A 15,899-nucleotide genomic window follows, 5' to 3' on the forward strand; every position below is an offset into this window, starting at 1 on the left:
GTCGAGCTTCTGTGTTGAAGGGTGGTTCTCTTAACGCATGCTGGGCTTCATCACGTTGGACGGCATGCTGGACAAGGAGCTGAGCATCGGCTGTGAGGGTACCGACAGTTTCTGGAGTTCTTACAGGATTACAGAACGAATGAGCTCTCGAAAGAAATTGACATGGCCCCCGAGAGCTCCAAAGAAGTCCGTAGGTAAGTCAGCGTTCACTTGGCGTTCGCATGACGGTGCCCGCTGCTGAAGAGTCTGTTCCATGGTGATGCCGTGGGAAAGAAATTCTGACACAGTCTTGGGAGGACTGCGTACGAAACTGCTGGACAGCTGCTCATTCACTCCGCGCATCAGGTACCGCACCTTCTTTTCTTTCGACATGCTGGGGTCGGCTCGTCGAAAGAGACACGTCATGTCCTCGACATAGATTGCGACACCTTCATTCGGCAATTGTATACGGGACTGGAGATCCCGCTCAGCTCGCTCTCGTCGATCAGGGCTTGCATACGTCTCAAGAATCTGACGTTTGAATTCTGCCCATGAAGTTAGGGCATCTGCACGGTTCTCATACCAAACACGTGCACCATCGTTAAGGCTGAAATATATGTTTTTCAGTTCGTCATGAGATTGTGGGATGAAAAGTTGTGCCGATATATGAAACTTTCGGTGGAAGAAGCGCTGTGCCAAGCACGTGTGCATGAGGAAGCCGAGAAAGAGCGTTCTCCTGTGCAAGCTTCCGCGAGAGTGCAGCTTTCAATAGCTTAGACGTCCACGTGGCATTGTCATGCTGTAGCAAGTCGACGCAACCAACTCAGTCAATTTGCCATTACTGTGGCCATTGTCACCACCAACAGAACGAATACCCCGCTTGTAAGGCTACATTTAATTTCTGTAAGAAGCAGGGTCACTTCGCTGATGTTTGCATGGCCAAGAAGCGGAAAGAACTGTTGGATTCTGTTGAACTTCGTGTGCTTAGTATGCATCAGGCAAGATACACTGATATACATGTGAATGGCCACCTTGCACAGTTTAAAAACAGACTCGGGAACAGAAGTAATGTTAGCTTGACCTTCCTTACTGGGATTGCCTGCTGTGTTGGCCGAAGTGGAAGCCGAGGTATCCGGTCCCAGAAACCTTAGGTTGCACGTGAAGGGAACTTTCAATGCAACCTTGGAGTGACGCAACAGGGTGACTGTGCAGACACTGTACATTGTCAAGAATCAGACGACATATCTTCTGGGACTACCAGTATTCGAAGACTTAGGTGTTGTTCAATTATTGAACTTGACTGAGAGCATTCTGTCAACTCAGACCAAAACCTTTCATGGACTGAGGCAAGTACAAGAGGAATACCACACCCGCCTTTCTCCAGATGCTTGTCCCTTTTCAATAAGTGTTCCAAGACGAATACCCCTCCCTTTGCTCAAGCACGCGAAGAAGGAACTGGATGACATGGAAACCAGTTCAGATGTACAGATTCCCGTTCTTCTTGGCACATGGCTATCTGCACCAGCCAGGGGATATGCCGACATCGCTGCAACATCACCGTGCTCTGTGGCAGCAAATTGGACCAAAGATTTTAACGCTCTCGCCAACGTTATACTGCGACCAACGCCACCTTGCAGCCCCGGCAAATCATCAGCATCAACCGAACATATAAAAGCCTGCAATTCCAATTACTTCTTCAGTGGGCAGGAAAGAGCGACTACCATGCGCACACTTGACAATCCGTTCTGCTTCCTTGCTGTGCAGGTTGGTGACTGTCCTTCCTTGCATGCTAAACGTACCAGCAACATTTGTATGCTGCTCTTTCCCTGCCCACTAGTGTTAGTTTCTACAGTATGTGATTGTATTCATGTTGTTAAACTTTTGATGTTAGCAGGCGACATTAAGTCAAACCCGGGACCAACTGATACTAATCCAAATGCCGATGTGCTAGCTGCTATTGCTGCCCTGTCTGAAAAATCGGATGCCCGTCACAGTGAGTTGATGGATACTTTAACACAGCTTAAGGCGAACCAAGTTGAGCTAGAGCAGAAAGTATGCGACATTACTAACAGGCTTGCGGCTGTCGAATCCCAGGTACTGTCGCTGGGCAGTGAACGTGTTCCTGCGCTCAACGATGCCATATCCGAAGCAGTTCGTGCGGAGTCAGGTGCAATAAATTCACGGCTAGACGATCTCGAGGATCGCTCCCGTCGAGATAACCTGATATTTTTCGGTATCCCGGACACTAGCTCTGAAACATGGGCAGAGTCTGAAGAACACGTTCGAAAAATTCTTTCAGAAAAGCTGGATCTATCTTTTCCCGACGAAGGTATTCATCGTGCTCACAGACTGGGCTCGTACGTCTCGGAGAAAAGTCGACCCCCCCATTATAGTTAAATTCGGTTCTCCCAAATTAAGAGACAAGATTATATCGCAACGTACAAAGTTCAAAAATTCCAAAGTATCATTCAGTGAAGACTTCTCTCGCGCCACACGCCAGTCCCGCAAAAAGTTGGTTGATTTCGGTAAGGCTTCGGGAGAGAAGTATCTCTTGCGGTTGAACCGATTGTTCATCAAGAAAAAGTGCTATGTCTATTGTTCATCCACCGATCGTGTTTGTGAAGGAGATATTGCCGAAAGTCGTTCCAGCAAGAACAGAGGCACATCTGTTTTGGCTTCCACGAATACTACCGGGAATGCCTCATTCGCCGCTTGTACTTCATCGCTGTAGCTATCTGCTCGCCCGGTGGCTAAACCAATTTCCTTCCTTTTTTCTAATGTGCGCAGTGTGCGTAACAAACGTGATGACTTGTCTTCAGCCATTGACTCGTTTTCAGCTGACATTGTTATCTTGACTGCAACTTGGCTCTCGAGTGACATTGCAGACTATGAAATCCTTGAATGTGAAAGAGTTTTCAAATTTTTTCGCTGTGATCGTATCTCGCGTACTGGTGGCGGAGTGTTGATCGCCGTACGTGACGGCTTGAGTTGTTGTGTGATAGATATTGCTACTCGTTTGGAAATCGTGTGTACGGGTGTCACTCTCGGATATCGTGATTTTATTTTTTGTGTGTGCTATCGCCCGCCCAGTTCACCCTTAACATTTAATTCAGATTTACATGACGTATCAAATGAGTTAATTGTCCGGTTCCCCTCATGTCCACTCTTCCTTCTTGGTGATTTCAATTTTCCAGCAAATAACTGGCATGACTCTCCTCCCTCATCGGACTGCTCATCTGAGTGCTCTCTCTTCCTCAACCTCTGTATGGATTTTAATTTTAAGCAACGTGTCCTTCAGCCTACACGATCTACGGACCAATCTGCTAACATTCTTCACCTCCTTCTCACTATTACACCGCAGCTTGTTTCATGTTTAAGATATTTACCTGATTTGAGTGATGGTTGCCTCATTTATTTTGAGCTGTGCATATCTGTTCCCATTACCAAAATGCCAAAAGTTATCCGAGACTATAAAAACGCTGACTTTGAATCTATAAACTGCAAACTAATGGATTTTGTCATTGACTTCATTCCAAGTGTCCACACACGCAACATTGATGAAAATTGGACCTTATTCAAAGATAAAGTCAATTTTTTAATTAATGAATTCATCCCTCAGAAACGCATTATATCCAACTCTCATGCCCCGTGGTTTAACGCGCGTCTGCGGCACCTACTGAACAAGAAAAAAAGACTATCCCGGTGGGCCAAGGCAACTCAAACGGCCGAACACTGGCATGCTTACGCCACCGCTAAGTCGGATTATAAACAAACTTCGTATGAAGCAAAACAAAATTTCTACCAGCACACGCTCCCGCTCCTTCTTAGAGATAATCCGAGGAAATTTTGGAATGTGGTCAGCGGGAATAAGTCAATCTTAATAACACACGCTAGTTGAGAGAAAACGATAACCGCATTCACTTCTCCTAGCTTGCGAACTTCACGCGTTACCGCGAATCGAACCCAGTTTTGTGCTAGGTTAGAGCCGTCGCTTCGATGGGTGCCGCCATGTTTGCCGACGCAAAGCTTTTGGGGCCGCTATTTGGGCTCCCGCTAAATCGGTGAAATAGCGTTCCCAACGCAAAACCCAAATGGAGTTTGCGGCTTGCGCATGCGCAGTGGCGTCGACGCTATTTCTTTGGGGCCCCAAAACGTTTGGGGCCCCTATTCTAAAACTCTCTATTGTGAGAGAGGCCAGCCACCCAAGAGCAGAGTATCAACCCACATACCACCGTACCGGAAAGAGAGAGACAGACTGAGTGTGTACAATGGCTTGCTTTTGTTGGATCGCCGTATCGCCATTCCATCTGCTCAATAGGACATCCTCGCACTGCTGCACGAAAGCATCAAGGGGTACGCCGCTGTCAAGAACGTGCCTGAGAGTGCATTTGGTGGCCAAATTGCAATCTGCATATTGAACACCTTGTGGCTCTATGTGCCAATTGTGCCGAGACTTGAGTCATGCTTTCTGAGCCATTGACACCAACTACGACACTGGAAAGACCATGGCAATGCTTGAGAATCAACCTGTTCCAATTTAAAGGACTTGACTATGTCCTGATCATCGATTACTATTCCAGATTCCCTGAAGTAGTCACACTAAGGACTACGTCAGCACCGGCAATGATTCGTGCTGTGAAGAGTTGTTCTGCCCATTTTGGGGTTCCAGACGCCATGGAGACAGACAATGGACCTCAGTTTGTGTCCAAAGATTTTGCCGCGTTTGCTCGATCTTATGTATTCCGCCACGAGACAAGCAGCCCTTGATACCCTCAGAGTAATGGTGAGGCAGAAAGCATGGTACAGACCATGAAGGACCTGCTTCCCTTCCCGCTTACCAAGACACACCTGGAGTTTGTGCTTCTGTCTAGCACAATTACTTATGGGACGAAAACTGCAAAGTAACCTTCCGGGGCTACCAGAACGACTTCTACCGGCAATGCCAATCATGGAAAGTTCAGGGCACAGGATTCTGTGGCCAAGGTGCAACAGGCAAAACACAGCAACCGCTACGAGTCCTCTGAAACCAGGCAACGATGTGTGGATCAAGGACATTGGTTGCAGCATTCGTGTCCTCAGCCCTGCTCAGTGACCTTCATCGTATGTGGTTGAGACTTCTAGCAGCGTTCTGCAGAGGAATTGTTGCCACAAGTCGCATTTTTCAGCAGGCCAGAATATCCAAGGACGGACTGTAGCCTCGCCATCAACACCAGGAATGTTGCTACAGAGTTCTTCCTGCCCATCGCCTGTGCAACCTGTGGCCACACCTTCCTTGTATGAAATGGAGGGACTGCCTATTGAAGGAAGTTTGCCTCAACATGATAAACGGAAGTGAACGCGATACGGTTGTGCAATGAGACCACTGCATAGGTTGAATCTGTAGCTATTTTGGGAAGCAAGACGTACTGGTCCCCACCTGGTGCTTAAATTTGCAGCTACGAGGTGGTGCTGAGAGCAAAGGGGTGGCACCTTGCCACAAGTATATAACGGGCAGACAGAAATAAGGGTTATTTTTGTTGTTACAGGAAGAGTCCCTTGTGTCGTCATTCGGCGCCCCTGAACAGATGCTATCGTCTCTTACGGCTGCCACTATCGCGTTTCCAGCAGCATGGCACGGCCAAAGCTCAGAGATACTAATAAGTTTTTTTTTCTTTGCCTACGGTTGTGGTTATCCTTTTGATTGCCATTCACATATTCACGCATATACTTGGGCGCACGCAGTCATGATTGATATCCTTAGGGCTATCAATTTTATCAGTTTATGTCTATCGATTATCAATTATTTACGTTATCAATTTATGTCTAGCAGAATTTGTACTTTGCTAGACATTTTTCTCGTCCTCTTCGAGTACAGGATATTGTGTGTACACTGCTAGTGTTCTTCAGACAAAATATTGCTTGCAATTAATTCTTGCTGTATTGATCAGTTTTAAATCATTTCCTACAACGGGAATCTGCACTTAAAGAAAGTTGACCACAGGGCCACAGTTTATGCTAAAACATTCAACCGTCAAAGGGCTAATATAAAACAGTTACTTCAGAGCATGGTCCCGTTTACCATAAAAACCAAGTATAATGCGCTTTTTTTTTCTTATACACTCAGTCATAGCTTCACTTATTGCAAAACAAGAAAGCTTGTCAATGCCATCAGAAGCAAATTAGGAGCCACTTGAGCATGTTTGGGCATCACACTGACAACAGACAATGGTCATGTGTTGTCCTATTTTCTGTCCTATGTACTATCATCATTCTCTAAGGCCATTTCCAAACATTGACATGCTTTTCACGGTCAACCACGGGCCCTGAAATTGACAAGAGTGCATCATGAAAGTTTTGAGAAGACATGTGCCTTGCAAGCTGCAATGTCTGCACGTGCAACACCAACAAGCATGCACGACCTGAGAGCAGAAGCCTGCACCACTGGTGCACCTGCTGCTCACGAAGAGTGCCAGAGTGTAATTTAGACAATTTATTTTCTGTACAGCAGTGCTACCACTGGCATTCATTCAGAGTGCAGCTGAAAGCAGTGATCACTATAGCTAGGCGTAATAGTACAATGGCAGCTAGGCTGTGGCTTGTCTCACGCTGGATTCTAATTACCTCCGATTTCAGGCTTGACTAGAAGCTGGCATGAAAACATGCAAGCCTACATCCAAAACTTCTTATGAGAAGACGCCAATGTTGAAGTCATGCCAACACTGCATGATTCTCGTATAAATAATATGTCACGCAAGTTCATCTTAAATTATGAGTGATCATACAATAATCAGGCAAATTTCTTTTCTTTTCACAACATGCCACTCATGTTCAGGTCTTTATCACACAAAGGTTCTTACGGTGACTGATGTGATTAGATGGGGATACCTTAAGAACACTGACAGAGCCAATGCCTAACCGGAAGTACTTACGGTGTTTCAGGGCCACACGCTCGTAGGCTGGAAATTTGGACAAGCCTTCTGCAAAGAAACAGATTCAACACAAGTTAATTGAAGCAAATGATTGCACAAACATCATTCTCTGAGAGACAGCTAACTGTTTTGTGCCAAATTTTGTTCATTTCATTCATAATTCATCAGAGAATTGAGCAGGTAGGTGTAGCTTGTAAATAAGCGCAGACATTCAGATGTGAAAATGTGTACTTCTACTGTGCTTTTTCATACTAATTTATTTTTCGTCTGCTTTCTCTAGCTACATGTACAAATTCTTAGCATACGTGCAGAAAAAGCAGGGGCATGTGTTCATTTGTGTTTCTTTATTTATGTTCATATAACTTTTTGTTTCATCGCTGTCAAGTGGAGACACTGCCGGCCCGAGTTTCTAGCAGACGACAAGCTCGATGCATGCCACCCCGACAGCTCCACACTGCCACCACCACTGTTCTCCACCAGTACAGTGCATGCACACATGGAAGCAACCTGTGGAATTGTTTCCACAGGCCTCAGCAGATGGCACTATGCAAGAAGAGTAGTCAGCTAGACTCTGAAGGAGAGGAGAAAGCATGTGCAAATGCTAGGAAATGAGCAAAGGGAGAGAGCAAAGAAGTGAACTAGATGCCCAGCGTCCACGTTTCACGAGGTCAGCCCGGCAGAACAAGCCTCAGAGAACAAAACGCAGAAGGTGGTTGGAACGGTGAAGCCACATCAACATCAGCATCATTTCGGTGCCGTGCCAGAGAGCCTAGCACTCGCGTCATGCCGAAGCTCACAACAAAAACCGGGTGCTCAGCATAGAAGAGAAACTAAACATCATTCGTGGTATCGAACGTGGCACAAAGAAGTCGGCGCTGGCACATGAGAGGGATCTACCACTGAATGCGGTGTGTGGCATTTGGAAGGCGAAGGAAAAGATGCTTGGCAGTGCTGCTGGGACCGCGAAACGATGTCAGCTACGAGGTTTGACTTTTCGAGGTTCAACTTTTTGCCATCGTTGCTGTTGTGTCGTGCTGTCCTCTGGCGTCATAAGTAGCACTCGCTACCACTGTTATATCCAATGTCCGCATGAGGGAGCCGTGACCTCCTTGTCTGTGCGTTTGTATGAATTCGTTAGGCCAATCAGATGTGATCCCACCGCCTGTGTACCATCAATCAAGTGTTCTCATGCCACCTGTGTAACAGCCAATGGCATGATGCAACCTGTCCTTGAAATGCTATGTAAGTTGAATAAACACCACATTGGCCAGACCTTCTTGCTCGGAAGAAGCGTCTCCTGCACTGCGTCACCCTCCCGGACGCTAGGCCTCTCGGCCTTTGGGTGGGACGCTACAGTTGCCTCTGTTGCTGCCAAAGTGTCACCTAATGACAGTGGCGAGCATGACACGGAAGGCGACGGCACAGGCGGTTCAGGCTCGACAGTGACAGATGACGTGCGTTACGTCAGCCTCATGCGGGTGTTTGCCGAAAAGAGGGGGCTGGTGGAAAAGCTGGCTCACAGCTTAAGTGACTTTGAGGCCGATGTCATCGCTGCTAGGCCATGGTAGCGTCAAACGAAAATAACAGACTTTTGTCGAATGAAGTGAATAAATACTGCATGTATTTTGCCCTTTCATTGCATTCTGTCTGAGTTCCATTTCTGACAAGTAAGTGGGTGATCTCACGCTATTTCGGTTAAGCATTACACCGTTTAGTAACTACTTTTTCTGAGCTCCGGCCAACTACTGTTTAACGAGGTTTCACTGTACAAGCGAATGCTGACTGAAAAAGTTGCGCCTTTAAGCACACTTCTGTTTGATGTAATAAAAAATAAAATTTCACATAAAACCTGCTCTTGCATGTCGAATCATGGTATTTCTAAAGCACAGCTACCTCTAAACGGAATAGCACATTATATTGAATGGCTCCATTGATTTATTTAATTTTTGTGGAATTAATTGCCGGGTAGGCAACCCTAGGTGTGTGCACATTGTTAGCCAATCCTATAAAATGGGTATGTACCACTTTGACAAATGAGGTATGAAATCCTTAAATATAGTAAATATATTGCAGTACCCTTCTTCATTGTTTCAGTGTTGTTTTTCTAGTACACATATCGTCATTGTGATTCAACATGCTTTGATATATAAATGGCTTGACTGTGACGAATAAATGCTGATGTAATATGCAATGTTTGCGTGATCCAGTGTCGTGCGTCCAGCCTGTGTCACACTATTGGTGACGAGGGACAGTGTCGGAGCCATGACGCTCGGGTGCTCTCCAGCACCGCCCCCTTCCTTGCCTGCACCAGGTGACCCGGCTGTGCCATTGGCGGCGATCAACTGCAGCCAAGGGGCGCAGGGAAATTCTGGTAAACTCGCTTGGTGTTGAAGGCCAGCGAATATTCTACAGCATCCCTTGTAGAAGGAGCAGACACGACCGCGGACGCCAAGACCGAGAACATGAGGGACCATTTCAAAGCCACCCTTGCTGCACTGGACACATATTTCGCGAGCGCTATGAATATTTGGTAGAGTGGTGATGGTTTCGCCAAAGACGGCAACTGCCTGGTGAAACCTTTCAAGCATTTACAAACAGTCTTTGAGACCTTGAGTAAACTTGCAATTTCGGCAGTGCATAATTTGAGACCAATTGCTGGAAGGCACTTCTTCACGAACAACATCTGAACGCATGCTTCATGAAGGGTCTTCGCTTACGCTGCAGTGTGCTATTGATATCAGGAAGCAAATTGAGCAAACGCAACAAGAGCTCAGGGAATTCGCACATAGCTGTGTGAACAACATTCAAAATCAAAATCTGCAAAAAAGGTCAAACTCTCCGCAAGGAAGCTGCTACAAGTGTGGCTCGTCATCGCATATGGCCAACTCATCTGGATGCCCGGCCAGAACAAGCGTTGCCGCTCTTGCGAAAAAATTGGCCAGTTTTCAAGCATGTGCAAATCAGAGAAAAATAAATATGCCGTTAGAAAACCTGAGAAGGCCAACACTGTCATGGTGCTTCAAAGCAGCGATTGCAATACCTCGGTAAAAGATATTCGAGCCAGCATTCCTATCGGGAAGATAAGGCTGTCTTTGATTGTCGACACAGGCGCTACAGTTTCTTTCCGGTATACTTGATTGTGGCGCAAAATACATTTTGTGAAAAGGGGCATAAAAAAGAAGACAGTGAAGTTCCAAACTACCAATTGTTTTATGACAGCCCCAAAAACATATAGAAAAAAAGACAACTTCTGCGTACGCACAGAGAGCAAGGTGTGACATAGAACAACATGGTCATGATAACATACTTTGAAGAAAGCACACTTCTGCAGAATACAATAGGATAGATGTATCGCTGACACAATCAGACCCTTCCTTTTGAATATAAAACACTTCCAACAACTCTCTTGCAGTTTGGTCCCTACTTTTGCCAAGAATCAAAACTTGCTCAAAGCATGGTGTACAACAACAGGCTTTACAGTGCACAGGAAGATGCGCATTGTCACACTTACCAATACTATTAGCATGCTCCTTCAGTCTGTCATTAATACAATGTCCCATTTGTACAACGTAGGACTTGATGAAGTCTAGGGGTATCTCGTAGACCACCCCTTCAACACAGTTGAAGGTTACAGTATACACAGTAAGGTGTACAGTATAGGTTGGCTATATTGCCTAGAATATTGGTTTCACCAATAACCATCAGTCTCTGCGTCCGTCTCTTTCTGGTGGTTGCCTTGTTCGCACTCCTCAGAAGGCAAGACCGCATACTGTTCCACATTGTTTCTATGGCAGTGCTCACGATCTTCCGGTAGTCCTTTAGTTTACTTGTAGCCACCCATGCAGGGTGTCGTACATGCACTGAGAAGATCGTTGAAAAGCCAGACTTGACGGCCCAGCTCCGAACGTAGAATCTTGCACATTCTTTTGATGTGGCCCCAGGACGGAATTACAAAATCAAAGATAGCAGTGAGTTCACGTGGTGGCAGTCCTTTTCTTCTCAACCTTCTCAATAAGTGACCAAAACGTAGTCTTGAGCCTCAGGTTCCAGCACGAGAACTTCTAGCGTGGAATCGGCAAGTCGTAAGAGAAGCACCTCAGGAACAGTGCGAGCGTTGCCTGCTAGATGGTGTAGACAGCCTACGCGCAGCTGCCCCCAAGGTCGGAACTGGTCATCAGGTGCGAGTGCTGCAACAAACTCTGTCCCATGCAGCCCGATACGGAAGGTGCTTTTCTGGCTCTGCCTAGGCAACCCTTTAACGAAAAAGCACCGTCAAGAAGAATTTTAAGCCTGTTAGAGTCAGCTTATCAAAAATCAAGGAAACCATGACTTCATTCTGTGAAGAAATTGGCTGTGAAAGATTAGCTAAAACAGATCAAAAAAGAGTAAAAAAGGTTCTCGTACAGCTTTCTTCAGTGCCAAGACACATCAGGTTGATGTCCCGTTTCGAATTATTATTAGTGAACGGGACACGTGGCATTATCAAGTCAATAGTTTTTTGCTAAAAGCCCTGCAGCTTCTTGAACTGAATGACCCTTTCCTGACTAGAAACTTGGATGAAGTTTCTGAATATTTCCCCGGCAGCCAAGAAAGAGGTTATGTGTTCTCCATTAACATAAGTGACCTTGTTTACTCGGTTCCGCATCTTGAGCTTCTAAAAGCCGTTAAACAGTGCATTGATGAAAGTGGCGAAGATGGTTTTGTGCCTAAAATGGAAATGTCGGCTTGGAATTTTGTTTCCCACTTGGAAGCTTATCTCAACTGCACCTTTGTAACTTTTGAACATGGCATATTTTGACAGAAAAAGGGCATCTGCATTGGTTCACGTGTAGCACCTGTATTATGCGACATCTTTTTATCCGACTTTGACCATGCACTACAATGTGTTTTTACTTCATCTCATCCTAATATTCTTAAAGTTTTTAGATACACTGATTTTTTTAGTTGTTGTTGACAATAGGTGCCCTCTGCCATGCCATGAAGTGGTCGAGGAGTTAAAGGCGTTTTTAGAGCAAACGCAAAAGGACTTAATTTTAGTAATGAGCTTCCGAAGGACAGTACATTGCAGTTTTTAGACGTTAACCTAACAATTTCGAGTGACCATGTTTGCTGTGCATACCTCCCTCGAGGTAAAAAAGAACTGTTACAATATGACTCAGCACACCCTAAGACTGTGAAGCGTGGAATCGCCTTACATTGGCCTGGAACTGGCTCTGCGCAAGTCATGGGTGCATATGATTCAGGCAAGTTTTTGCAATCAAATTGAGCCACTTTTAAACGCAAGCTACCCTCAGTCTGTCTTAAATTCCCTGATTGAGTCTCTGCTGCAGGAGCTGAAAACTAGCGCTGCAAGTGCGAAAACACACTTGAAGGAAAGGGAGTGTATTAAGCCAGGGGTAGTCCATTATGTATACCACGTGAGCCATAACCTCAAGAAGGTGGCTACCAGATATGGCATTCCAGTTGTCTTTTCGAATCCCAACAAGCTGGCTCAATTGTGCCCCCCCCCCCTCCCGGATCACACACGATGGGCCACGGGGCTGCCAGAAGCAGCATGCGAAATCTTTCAGGGACTGTGTTTGCGGCATTTGCTTCTAGGGGTAGCCTTATCTTTGTACTTTATTGCATCTGTTGTCTTCGATGCCTGGTGACAATTCGAATTTTTTTTATCTTTACACCCGTCAAATCACACAACATGAAGTAGCTTCACCGCTGCAAAGAAAACTAAACAGATTCCCTTATCTTACACAAATGATGTAGGTAGCAGCTAGGAGGGAGCAAAGAAATAAACTCAAGACAATCAGGCAGATCTTTAAATGTTAGCCTCAGAATACACGAAGCGTGCAGCTCACTGCTGCCAAAATGTGCATGAGACAAGCGTGTCAGTTATTCAAATTCACATCAGCCGATAGGAGCATTCCCTGCGCACCACCTGACTACAGTAACAAATTGTAACAGTAATTTCCCATTTTCCCGCTGACTTACTTATTATTGTTTAATTTTACTTCTGAGTAAGAAAATATGGTGCTGCAATGATGTGAAGTTCTGATCTCCAGTGTTTATGGCGCTAACAAGATCACGGTGCTGTGTCATAAGAAAGCCAGTGGTGCGATAGCACCTCCCAAAGACAACGCACAAAAAAAGTGCAGTTTTTTTCAAACTCTGCTGTACATTTCTTTTTAATATTTTGCCATGAACTAATGGGAGGTATTGTGGTTGCGAAAAAAAATTTAATAATGAAAAATTTTGACCAAGGCTGCAATTTCTAGATTTTTTTTACGTTTTTGGGTGACATGAGTTTTGGACAAGTTGAATTTTTTTCACCGTCCCTCAAGATTCATATCGTCGACATCCTACTGTAGTGTCTGTCCTTCAAGCGTGACAATTTAGATGGTGAGCCAGCAGGTGTTGAAAGACACGAGAGCAGCTCAATCGGTGAACACAAAGTGAACGCACCCGGGTCCTCCCAGGGGTCACCGCTCTTGGCACGAGCAGCCCTCCGGCGGCGCCGGAAGAAAGAGGTACGGCTGGTGTCGGCATCTCTGCGCCTGGCCTGTTGCGCAGCCAGTTCTTCAGCACGTGCTGCATTCGGGATGAGGCCGCGCTGAATCTCCTGGTGGTTGCGGCCAAGGCGGTAAGCAAGCCAGCTGCCCAGAGTGCCATTGTGCAGGGTGTCCACCACGCGGAACACCTCACCCGGGTGCAATGCCAGCTCGCCCTTATTGGTGGGCTCGTGGCTGAAGTGTGCTCGCACGTGGAACGAGTCTCCTTTTTGGCTGCTCACCACTTCCTCGTACTCCTCACGAGCAGACTGCACGAGAAGTTGCACGGGGCCCTGGAGCTGCACCAGCAGCTGGACAGCCTCCTCACGGGTCGCCCACCGTACGTCCACGCCATTCACCTGCGCATTACAAAACAAAGATCATGGCTCGAGGTCGTCGAAAGCTCGCCTGGCGAAGCGGTGAGAGCCTTGCGAGTGTATGTTTATTTTTTATTTTTCTTTAAGGTCGACATCATCTTTTCCTTTGGACAAGACGAGATGTCATCGAGCTCTTGATTTTCAACGTCATTCCCCCCAACTCATTAGCCCCAAAAAGAGACATAACACATAGAAGCAAACTAAACTAAACTTATAACTGGTTTAGTACAAAGTATACACATAAGTATACAGCGGAACCTCCTTAATATGTACCTAGTGGGAATATGGCATAATTGCATACTAAATGATACATAGCAGGCATGGGAGAGCCACTACAAATTTGCATCTTTTTAAATTAGAGAAAAAGCAACAGTAAATCTTTCGCACGATGGTGCAATGGAGGACAAGAGCACCATTTTAAAGCTTTTTGAGGGAGCAACATGGCAGAGCAGACAACGTATCGACCAAGAAGGTTACGCCCATTAAGCTTTCCCTGATGCATATGCGTTTGTACAATGATCTCCCACTTCTTTGAAACATGGCGCTCACTGCTGTAAGGCACAACCAGCACGATGCGCGTCGGTGTCTCGTGCCACAAAGATCTGTGCGATGCTTCACATTACGTGGATAACAACAATAGTTGAGTCTATCAAATCCTTTTTAGTTCCTTCGGATCGTATGTTTTCCCAGTTAACAAACTTTTCCTCCAGATTTTTTTTATTCTTTTTTTTTTTCTTTTTTAATGTACGAATGAGGTTCTGCTAATATAGCTCAGGTGGTGCCGTATAGCTTAGGCAGAGCTGCGTACTATTCTGGCGCATTGTTCTCTTCAGTACTGAATCTGTATAACGTATACAAATGTATAAATAGAGGTGCGAATAAATGGTTAGGGGCGTTTTCCTGACAGTGATCACTGTGGCTTGAGGTGTGCTCACTACAGCGGTGATAAGTGGTACAAGGCATGCCTGTTGGTAGTAATGTCCTTTGCCAAGACCACCACCACACCTCTGTGCATTTCTAGTGTTTATCCACACAAGCATCACTGCAATGGCACCAAAGCCAGAATCACTGGTAGATTGCTCGGGACTTTCCAAGACGGCAGAACATCTATTGTGGCAGAGCGTACTGTCAGCCACACTGTGAGTTGAAGCACTACATGACAAAAGCTGATCATTGTACACGCCAACCGGAGGCACAAATTATCCATGATAACTGTGTGGCAGACAAAGTCCTACACAGGACGAGTGTGTCCTAGCCATGTCTTCTGTTGCGTATTCCACTGCTCAGCCACAACAATCCAACTCGCCCAATTCTCAGTTCTGCTGCCTAAAGGAACTGAAATGCAAAGCTAATTTGAAAGAGTTCATTACCAAGTACTCATGACAAAACTTTGTTGGAGTCTTCACTGCAAACTGGGCACACATGAATTATTTTCCCTGATTTAGCACATTACTTTCTGGCTCTCTTTAATAAACATAGATCATCAGTGGCTGTGGATGTAACCACAAATGCAGCCTTGGTGGACACCAGAAACAGAAAATTGCAGACAATGAGTGAATGAAGCAAGAATGAGCAACTGTGCCAGTGCTGAAAGACTATGGTTGCAGACGGCGCTTACTGTATACAGTCAAACCTCAATATAAAGAATCTGGAGGTTAACCGAGGGGTCCGATATTTATTTGTCATACGTATCATAAGAAGCCAACAAACACTGACACCAAGGACAACACAGGGGAAATTACTTGTGCTTATTATGGAAAATGAAAACGGATGAAAAAACAACTTGCTTCAGGTGGGGAACAATCCCACAACCTTCGCATTTCGCATGCGATGCTCTACCAATTGAGCTACCGCGGCGCCGTTTCCCCTTTACCCAAGAAAGTTTCCCCTTTCTTGGGTATTTATGTTTACTAGTAGAACCCTGGGAGTGTTAGCCACCACTCGCAGATCTTGGCGGCGGATGTGGAACATGCTTTCTGCCGCAGGCGTCACATGAACTCGATCTTTTTGGGTGAAGGCAAACGTTCAATAAACCCACACATGCTACCTGAAGGCATCAATGTTGCCAGATTCGAGATCCTCAATATGTAATA

The 15,899-nt window shown here is 45.7% G+C and overlaps 1 protein-coding gene across 3 annotated transcripts in view; it reads right to left on the reverse strand.

Annotated features, from left to right (window-relative positions):
- The window catches only part of pyd (zonula occludens-like protein polychaetoid), a 468,585-nt gene that overhangs the window by 180,353 nt on the left and 272,333 nt on the right, over positions 1-15,899 (reverse strand). For all 3 annotated transcript variants that reach the window (XM_075693885.1, XM_075693886.1, XM_075693884.1), the window contains exons 11-12: positions 13,344-13,788; positions 6,888-6,935 (exon numbers count right to left, since the gene is read on the reverse strand). In XM_075693885.1, coding sequence (XP_075550000.1) covers positions 6,888-6,935; positions 13,344-13,788 — 493 coding nt within the window. The remainder of the gene's footprint in view (positions 1-6,887; positions 6,936-13,343; positions 13,789-15,899) is intronic.

Source organism: Dermacentor variabilis, chromosome 5, assembly GCF_050947875.1.
Source record: "Dermacentor variabilis isolate Ectoservices chromosome 5, ASM5094787v1, whole genome shotgun sequence".
Classification (NCBI taxonomy): Eukaryota; Metazoa; Arthropoda; class Arachnida; order Ixodida; family Ixodidae; genus Dermacentor; species Dermacentor variabilis.